Source organism: Macaca fascicularis, chromosome 20 (assembly GCF_037993035.2).
Source record: "Macaca fascicularis isolate 582-1 chromosome 20, T2T-MFA8v1.1".
In the NCBI taxonomy this organism is placed as follows: Eukaryota; Metazoa; Chordata; class Mammalia; order Primates; family Cercopithecidae; genus Macaca; species Macaca fascicularis.
The window spans coordinates 3,970,232-3,980,000 of NC_088394.1; the positions used below are offsets into that span (position 1 = coordinate 3,970,232).

Below are 9,769 nucleotides of genomic sequence, written 5' to 3' on the forward strand. Positions count from 1 at the left end.
ACTCCTGACCTTAAGTGATCCATCCACCTCGGCCTCTCAAAGTGCTGGGATTACAGGTTTGAGTTTGAGACCAGCCTGGGCAACATAGTGAGACCTCGTTCCTACAAAAAAATAAAAATAAAAATAAAAAAATTCGTCGACCAGACATGGTGGCTCACTACTGTAATCCCAGCACTTTGGGAGGCCGAGGCAGGCAGATAACCTGAGGTCAGGAGTTCGAGAGCAGCCTGGTCAATATGGTGAAACCCCATCTCTACAAAACTATGGAAATCAGCCGGGCGTAGTGGCAAACACCTGTAATCCCAGCTACTCAGGAGACTGAGGCAGGAGAATTGCTTGAACCCAAGAGGCGGAGTTTGCAGTGAGCCAAGATGGTACCACTGCATTCCAGCCTAGGCGACAGAGCAAAACTCCATCTCAAAAAAAAAAAAAAAAAAAAAAAAAGAGTCGAGTGTGGTGACAATCACCCGTAGTCCCAGCTACTCAGGAGGCTGAAGTAGGAGGATCTCTTGAGCCCTGGAGGTGGAGGCTTGCAGCGAGCCATGTTCATGCCACTGTCCTCCAGCCTGGGTAACAAACCTTGTCTCAAAATAATAATAATGATAATAATAATAATAATAATAATTTGGATCTTGAATACAGGCATCCACAGAGGGAAGATGGCATGAAGGCTCAGGGAGAAGACGGCTGTCCCCAAGCCAAGGAAGGAGGCCTCAGCACCAACCAACCCTGCCCATACCTAGTCTCAGACTCCAGCCTCCAGAATAGTGAGAAAATAAATTTCTGTTATTTTTGTCCACTCAGTCTATGGTACTGTTATGGCGACCCTAGCAAACTAATATAGTATTGTTCAATAATATTAAATATTATTCAGTCATAATTAGGAATGAATTACTGACATATGCAACAAGGATGAACCTTGAATACATTATGTTAAGTGAGAGAAGCCAGACATGAAAGACCACTATCATATAATTCCATTTATATGAAATGTAGAGGACAGGCAAATTCGTGGAGACAGAAAGCATACTAGTGGTTGCCAGAAGATGGGAGGAGGGAGGAACAGGGAGGACTGCTAATGGGTACTGAATTGGGATGATGAAAACATTCTAGGCCGAGTGCGGTGGCTCAAGCCTGTAATCCCAGCACTTTGGGAGGCCGAGACGGGCGGATCACGAGGTCAGGAGATCGAGACCATCCTGGCTAACACGATGAAACCCCGTCTCTACTAAAAAATACAAAAAACTAGCCGGGCGCGGTGGCGGGCGCCTGTAGTCCCAGCTACTCGGGAGGCTGAGGCAGGAGAATGGCGTAAACCCGGGAGGCGGAGCTTGCAGTGAGCTGAGATCCGGCCACTGCACTCCAGCCTGGGCGACAGAGCGAGACTCCGTCTCAAAAAAAAAAAAAAAAAAAAAAACATTCTAGAACTAGATAGTGGTGACTGTTGCACAATCTCATGAATATATAAAAACCACTCAATTACACATTTTAGTGAATTTTATGGTTTGTGTAGTATATCTCAATTATCAATATACTGAGTCAAAGTATATGCCAAAATTGGAGAATTCAGACATATAGCTATTCCCCACTGGCTTCTGTGGTAAGGCTATGAGATAAACTAGGCCTAGAATGGAACTGATGCTGTGGGCAGTTCAGAAAGTGGGGAAAGAAACTTTACTAGTGAGGTGAGTGGTTTTCCATGTTTATTGGCCATCTGTGCATGTCTCTGTGGGTGTATGTGTGTTTGCTTTCCTTTTTCTGTGAATTACCTGTTGGTGTGCAAAGACAGCTATTCATGTGGTTCTGTAGCCAGACTTTCCAGGGCATTTCCTGGCTGTGTGAACTTGAACTACTTTCTTAACCTTTCCAGGGCTCCAATTGTGTCATCCGCAGACATGAAGATAATGGTGTTCTCCTTGTGCATCTGTCGAAAACAGCATGAGGCCGGGTGCAATGGCTCATACCTGTAATCCCAGCACTTTGGGAGGCCGAGGCAGGCGAATAACCTGAGGTTGGGAGTTCAAGACCAGCCTGACCAACATGGGGAAACCCTGTCTCTACTAAAAATACAAAAATTAGCCGGGCATGATGGCACATGCCGGTAATCCCAGCTACTCAGGAGGCTGAGGCAGGAGAATCGCTTGAACCCAGGAGGCAGAGGTTGTGGTGAGCCAAGATCACACCATTGCACTCCAGCCTGGGCAAAAAGAGCGAAACTCCACCAAAAAAAAAAAAAGAAAGAAAGAAAGAAAGAGAGAGAGAGAGAGAGAGAAAGAAAGACAGAAAGAGAGAAAGAAAACAGCATGAGTTAGCTCATGGAAACCAGCAGAGTCCAGTCCCTGTTCAGTAACTGACAAGAATGAGCAGTTGGAATCTTGGAATCTGTTCTCAGTTTCCCTCTTTTTTTTGAATTTTTTTTTTTTTTTTTTTTGAGACGGAGTCTCACTCTGTCACCCAGGCTGGAGTGCTGTGGCCGGATCTCAGCTCACTGCAAGCTCCGCCTCCCGGGTTCCCGCCATTCTCCTGCCTCAGCCTCCCGAGTAGCTGGGACTACAGGCGCCCGCCACTTCGCCCGGCTAGTTTTTTGTATTTTTTAGTAGAGACGGGGTTTCACCGTGTTAGCCAGGATGGTCTCGATCTCCTGACCTCGTGATCCGCCCGTCTCGGCCTCCCAAAGTGCTGGGATTACAGGCTTGAGCCACCGCGCCCGGCTGAATTTTTTAAATTAAAAAAAAAATTTTTTTTAGACAGGGTCTCACCCTGTCAGACTGAAGGGCAGTGGCGCAGTGTCAGCTCACTCTAACCTCCACCTCCTGGGTTCAAGCGATTCTAGTGCCTCAGCCTCCTGAGTAGCTGGGACTACAGGCACGTGCCACCACACCCGGCTGATTTTTGTATTTTTAGTAGACAGCAGTCTTGCATGTTGGCCAGGCTGGTTTCGAATTCCTGGATTCAAGTGATCCACCCGCCTTGGCCTCCCAAAGTGCTGGGACTACAGGCAGGAGGTACCGCGCCCAGCCTCCTTCACTTTTCTGTGACTTCCAGAGCAGGCAATCCGTAGGACCCGGGGAGAGATGCCTGCAGGTGAGTAGACAGGGTTCTCCCTGGCCTCCTTTGAGTCTCAAGGAAGTCACTGAAGCAGCGGGCTGCCTTTTTTAACGCCTCACCCCAGCCTCCAGACACACCCATTGCACCATGTACTGCTGCTTGGGAAACTTTGTCACGGAAATCCAGTGTTTCCAGTTTCTGAGTCCCGAAACTCTTCCCATGCAAGCTCTAGGACAATCTGTTTTTCTCTGGTCTCCCCACTTCAAGGCTCAGTTGTTTTCCACCTATGGTCCTTAGGGCCAGCCCAGGGCTACACTTGTCTGCCAGAGAGGCTGCGGCAAGCAGCGTTTATGCTCCGTGGTCCCAGGTAGGGAAGACGAAGCCGTTTCTGTCATAGATCTTCATTACTTTTCTTTTCTTAAATGTCTTTTAAAAATATGCCTATATATTGGCCGGGCGCGGTGACTCACGCCTGTAATCCTAGCACTTTGGGAGACCGAGGAGGGCGGATCACGAGGTCAGGAGATCGAGACCATCCTGGCTGACACGGCGAAACCCCGTCTCTAATTAAAAAAAATACGAAAATTAGCCGGGCGCGGTGGCAGGCACCTGTAGTCCCAGCTACTTGGGAGACTGAGGCAGGGGAATAGTGTGAACGCGGGAGGCGGAGCTTGCAGTGAGCCGAGATCGCGCCACCGCACTCCAGCCTGGGCGACAGAGCGACACTCCGTCTCAAAAAAAAGCCTATATATATTTTAAAGGATTTGAAATCTGTGTAACCCAGTAATAAGCCCTAAGTTTGTAATTTAGATTGTATTTTCTTTGGATCGTCATTTGCCGTTTTAAAAACTTGGGTAAAATCTGTACATTTCCTTTGTGATTTCTGACATCACTATTCTGCCTGGAAATCCTTTTACCTTAGTAATAGGCAAATGCACCTGTATTTCATATCAGCACATTTAAACCACCAGTTCGTAACCTCAGCGGGTAACCTTGTTAGTTTATCCAGCAGGAGTAAAGCCTGCCTCGGAAATCTGAGGGTGGCCGCGAACCCACAAGTCCAGATTCGCAGGTGCGCGCGCTAAAGACTGAGCTACCGGGCCGATGGAGAGAGTCCTACTCTGCGTCAGGGGCGGAAAGACGTATCTCCCACCAAAAAACAAAAACAAAATATGACAAGCCGGCGGCTCGTTGGTCTAGGGGTATGATTCTCGCTTTGGGTGCCAGAGGTCCTCGGTTCAAATCCCAGACGAGCCCCTTTTTCCTTTTCTTTTCTCCCTTTTCGCATTTTCAGCAAGGACGTGAGACTAGGAAGGCGGAGGTAGGCTCCTGTTGGCAGGGCCTCATTGGAGACCTCCCGGGGTCCCGGGACGCGGACGGACGGGCCTGAATCGCTCGCCTTGCTGAAATGGGATCCAGGGCGGCCAACTGCTGCAACCGCTGTTAAAGGAGACGACCCTGAGCAGCAGGAGGAGGTTATTTATAAGGAGGTTATTTAGAATAAGGAAGAATGCGTCGGGCTCACTGGTCGCTCCAGGGGCATAAATTTTTTCTAGGATTCCAGAGTATGGCGGCTCCAGTCCCAGGTGAGCCCTACTCCGCTTAAAATTTCAGTTTATTCGGAGAAGGGGAGAACACGGGAAGCAGGGGAGAAGGAAGGGGAGTGAGTGAGAGGAGGGAGGAGGGGAAGACTGGGCATCCGCGGGCAGCACTTCAGTGGGCCCTGGCGGGGTGGGGGTCTCGGCCCCTGTCTCCACGCCCAGACCCCGGGGCCTTCCCACTGAGAGCGAGGAAATTCGCAGCTTGGATCTGGAGGGGACGGGGAGCCCCTTTTAGCCCAGATCTGCCGGATTCTCGAGAATCAGGTGAAATCTGGATACAGGGCAGGGCAGAGTGCCAGTAAAGGGTGCCCCGGAACCGACGCCCGACGCCTGCTGCCCCACGGGCTTCATTCTTCCTCCTCCTCACGTCCTGGGAACAGGAGGTCTCGCCAGCTCCCCCCAGTGAAGGGCAAGGGGGCGGATCGCTGAATCGCCCGTGGTGCGCAGTGTGAATGGTGGCCTAAGCCGTCTTCTCCGAGGGCTCAGCCATCCTGGGAGCTTGAGGCCAGGCGGGTGCTGCGGGGCTGGTTTAGTCGGTGGAGCAAAGAGACTCTCAGCGTCAGCCTTCAGAGTTGGAGGCCCACGTGAGAAGTTCGCTTTCTGGGTTTTGGCTTCCTTGGGGAGAAGGGGGGACCGCAGCCGGAGAAGCGAGGGGTGCGGCGAGGTAGGGGGCCTGGTGGCTGGTGCCTCGTGCACTCGGCAGGCCTTTATTGAACACCCATTGGTGCCACGCTGAGGGACTGCAGCGTTTCCAAGGCGGGCATCCAGTGATCGCGGCTCGCAGACCCTCAGCGCAGCCGCTGCCTGCTATTGGAAGGTTCCCATGTCCTGCGGAAGCTGGAGCTCTTCACTGCTCTGCGCTCAGACGCGGAATCCCCAGCCCAGGGCCGAGTGGCGGCGGCCGGCGAGGACGCAGGGAGCTCTCGGATTGTCGGAGAGCCAGGGCTGCTCCCCGTTTTGTCCGGTGCGGAGGAGGGGCCGGGGCTCTGGGCTCCCGCCACGTCCATCTGCCCTTGAAATTGCCCCTTCTAGGCGGGTCTGAAATAAGAGTCTACTCACTGGGGTCCTGCTGGGTCCGCCCCTGCCGCCCCCAGGATGCTAGGACGCCCACAAAGATAACCTTAGGCTATAAGTTGCGCGGCTCATTGGTCTAGGGGTATGATTCTCGCTTAGGGTGCGAGAGGTCCCGGGTTCAAATCCCGGACGAGCCCGGCTTTTGGTCCAGGGGAAAAGTCGTTTCCTGCTCTTTTTTAGATTCGGCTCGGCCTACAGACCTCAGCGCTAGACATGGACGCCCTTCAAAGGTAATTTGTACAAAGGTCTCAAGCTATGTTGACGCCGCCTACTATCTTACTACCTCTTCTTAAAATTCATCTAGAGTTCTGTCACCAGTGTTGCCAGAACCCTTTTGACAAGCTATTTTTTGTCCTTTGTTTGGTTTTTGGTGGTTTTTTGTTTTGTTTTGTTTTGTTTGTTACTTCTGTCAGTGCAAACTCAAGGCACCGAAGAAGAGACAAGTCCCTATATACAATAAGAGCCGAATCTACACAGTCAGACGCCTTAAAAGGTCCAGTCTGGGACTCCCACCCAGTATCCCTGGCTCTAGCAGTCACAGTCTTAAGGAGAGAGGGAGCCGGACACTTGAGCAGAGGAGATGGGATATGGGCGTTTGTATCTGGGGTCCAGAGACCTCTCCCTCCCGACATCCCATCACTCCTCACCTGCGTGTAGCCTCCTGGGGCTGCTCTGCTCCCCTGTCCTAGTTTTGGAAGGAGTACGGACTGAACCCTGGAGCCCGGGTACCTGGTCCTGAGTCCCAGCACCCACCAGGACTGGGGCCTCCTCTGATCTACTCTGAGGACAGATTCTATTGGCAGGGACTTCATTTTTGTTTGGGACTCTGGGTTTGAGAACATACTCTCAACCAAGAATCAAAGAAATTTACAAGGAAAATGGACCCAGCACAAGGAGGCCGGGTGCGGTGGCCCATGCCTGAAATCCCGGCACTTTGGGAGGCTGAGGCGGGTGAATCACCTGATGTCAGGAGTTTGAGACCATCCTGGCCAACACGATAAAACCCTGTCTCTACTAAAAATACAAAAATTAGTCGGGCATGGTGGCAGGCGCCTGTAACCCCAGCTACTAGGGAGGTTGAGGCAGGAGAATCGCTTGAACCCGGGAGACAGAGGTTGCAGTGAGCCGAAATGGCGGCAGTGTACTCCAGCCTGCTGGGTGAGAAGGTGAGACTCCATCTAAAAAAACAAAACAAAACAAAACAAAAAAACAAAAAACAAAACAAAACAAAACAAGCAAGCAAAACAAGGTATCATGAACAACAAGTCATCAACAGTAGACAACAGAAGCAAAATTGCAAACATTTTAGATGCAGAGTATTAGGAAGATTGTAATACAATTATCCTTATGAAAGGCAATAAATAAAATAATCTTTGACAACAGGACCTATGTAAGGCCGGGCGCGGTGGCTCAAGCCTGTAATCCCAGCACTTTGGGAGGCCGATACGGGCGGATCACGAGGTCAGGAGATCGAGACCATCCTGGCTAACCCGGTGAAATCCCGTCTCTACTAAAAAAATACAAAAAAACTAGCCGGGCGAGGTGGCGGGCGCCTGTAGTCCCAGCTACTCGGGAGGCTGAGGCAGGAGAATGGCGTGAACCCGGGAGGCGGAGCTTGCAGTGAGCTGAGATCCGGCCACTGCACTCCAGCCTGGCAAGACTCCGTCTCAAAAAAAAAGAAAAAAAAAAAAAAAAAAAAAAAAAAAAAGGACCTATGTAAAATGCTCTCCTTTCAACCTTCTAGTTTGAAAAAAGAACCAAATAGTTCTAGATATAAAAGCACACAGTAATGGAAATGGAACAGCTAGATGCACGTCACAGTAGGTTACAGTGCGGAGCGGCACCTGCGGGGGCTTCTGCGAGCTCCAAGTGAGCTTCAGGCATTTTGTCTGCATCTCTGAGGATGGGTTCATCTGCCCTACACACAGCAGAACTCTCCTGTTCCTGTAATTCGAGTGGCCTCAAAAAAGAGGTTGTCGTTGACCCTTTTAGGTGCGTGCAGTGTGTGTATGTTTTTTCTCTTTCTGAAAGGAGGACATTTCAGCGGGGCAGAGAATACAGATTTATGCCGGAGCGGTGGGGAAGGAGCCTCTGGCGGGTCATCCGCATTTATGGGAGATCGCAGAGTGGTGAGCGAAGTCTTACGCAGCGGGTGCATCGGTGCGGAACTGAAACTGTTGTGGGGGACCCCCAGTCGCCCTGGTTTCTGGGTCTGATTCATTATGTCACTTAGTTTCTACTATTCTCATGCCACCCCGCCAATGACTAGACATAAAGCGTCGGTAAGGGAGCCCGGCTAGCTCAGTCGGTAGAGCATGAGACTCTTAATCTCAGGGTCGTGGGTTCGAGCCCCACGTTGGGCGACTTGTTTTCTTCCTTACTACCTTGGAGTTCTGGAAACAGCCAGCGTTTAATGAACACTGCTAGGTGCCACATCGCGCTCTGTGATGGTATCCCCTCAATCATTGAATTTTGGTCCCCGCGCGCTCGCAGCAGCGAGGATTGTCCGTGAAGTGACCAAAGGCAGCACCGGGACTGGCTGGTTGCCAGCCGGGGGCAGAGGGGCGGGGGCGGGTGAGAACGGAGGGGCCACAGAATGGGTATGAGGGGCGCAGGGGCCTCTCCCCACTTTGTGCGGTGCGGGGAGGTGCCCGGGCGCTGGCCCACCCGCTGTTGAATTTACCCCTTTCCAGCAAGCCTGCACTCCCAGTCTTCTCTCACTTTGCTTTCGCCGGCTTCAGCTGTATTGCTCCAAGTACTCCACAACTGCCCCAAAGAAAAGTAAGTTTTTTACTACCGTGGCTCGTTGGTCTACGGGCATGATTCTCCTTTTGGGTGCGAGAGGTCCCGGGTTCAAATCCCAGAGGAGCCCTTCTGCTTATTTTTTGAGACTCTGTCGAGTCTCGCTCGGTCGCCCAGGCTGGAGTGCAGTGGCGCTATCTGGACTCAATGCAATCTCTGCCTCCCGGGTTAACGCCATTCTCCTGCCTCAGCCTCCCGAGTAGCTGGGACTACAGGCGCCCGCCACCACGCCCGGATAATTTTTTGTATTTTTAGTAGAGACGGGGTTTCACTGTGTTAGCCAGGATGGTCTCCATCTCCTGACCTCGTGATCCGCGTGCCTCGGCCTCCCAAAGTTCTGGGATTACAGGCCTGGGTCACCGCGCCTGGCCTTTTGAGCCCTTACTTTTTCACAAAACATTTCTTTTTTGTAGAGATTTGAGAACCGCTGACAACTCTGATTTCCAAGGGAAACCCGACACCCTAGGAGGGAATAAAAAGAAATGTTGAAAAGGCTCAAACTGGGTCCTGAGGTCTTTTAACTTTGTTTTTTATTTTATCGAGACCTGGGCTAGGGGGCCGGGAGGTGGGGAGAGGGTCTCCCTATGTTGCCCAGGCTGGAGCGATTACAGGCGTGAGCCACCTCGCCCGGCATTTTTATTTATTTATTTATTTATTTATTTTTTGAGACGGAGTCTCGCTCTGTCGCCCGGGCTGGAGTGCAGTGGCCGGATCGCAGCTCACTGCAAGCTCCGCCTCCCGGGTTTACGCCATTCTCCTGCCTCAGCCTCCCGAGTAGCTGGGACTACAGGCGCCCGCCACCTCGCCCGGCTAGTTTTTTTTGTATTTTTTAGTAGAGACGGGGTTTCACCGGGTTAGCCAGGATGGTCTCGATCTCCTGACCTCGTGATCCGCCCGTCTCGGCCTCCCAAAGTGCTGGGATTACAGGCTTGAGCCACCGCGCCCGGCCATCTTTTAATTTTTAATTGGAACCTTGGGGGGTCCGCAGGGATCCTGGGGCAGGGCACTAGGTCCAGCTCAGGGCGTCAGGGGAGTAGAGTCTGTAGGAGACTTCGGCTTTCCAATGCCATGCACTTTCTTTCCTTTTTTTTTTTTTTTTTTTTTTTTTTTATTTGAACAAAGTCTCACTCTTGTCCCGTAGGCTGGAGTGCAATGGCGCAATCTCGGCTCACTGCAACCTCCGCCTCCCGGGTTCAAGCGATTCTCCCGCCTCAGTCTCCCGAGTAGCTGGGATTACAGGCGCC

General features: G+C 51.6%; 1 protein-coding gene and 2 non-coding genes across 5 annotated transcripts in view; all 3 read left to right on the top strand.

Annotated features, from left to right (window-relative positions):
• Positions 1-4,334: 4,334 nt before the first annotated feature.
• Positions 4,335-9,769, top strand: part of OR1F1 (olfactory receptor family 1 subfamily F member 1) — a 15,159-nt gene continuing 9,724 nt past the window's right edge. The window contains exons 1-3 of one of the 3 annotated variants that reach the window (XR_010583663.2): positions 4,335-4,634; positions 5,904-5,953; positions 7,755-9,467. Coding sequence is in view for 1 of the 3 variants with exons in the window: in XM_015442210.4 (XP_015297696.2) it covers positions 4,559-4,634; positions 5,904-5,953 (126 nt within the window). In the remaining 2 variants the exon portion in view is untranslated. Of the gene's footprint in view, positions 4,635-5,903; positions 5,954-7,411; positions 9,468-9,769 lie in introns of those variants that run through there. The other 2 variants (XM_015442210.4, XM_065536672.2) reach the window with 2 other exon arrangements.
• Positions 5,789-5,860, top strand: TRNAP-AGG (transfer RNA proline (anticodon AGG)). Its single transcript has one exon. It is a non-coding gene; the product is annotated as a tRNA-Pro (tRNA).
• On the top strand, positions 8,014-8,086 carry TRNAK-CUU (transfer RNA lysine (anticodon CUU)). Its single transcript has one exon. It is a non-coding gene; the product is annotated as a tRNA-Lys (tRNA).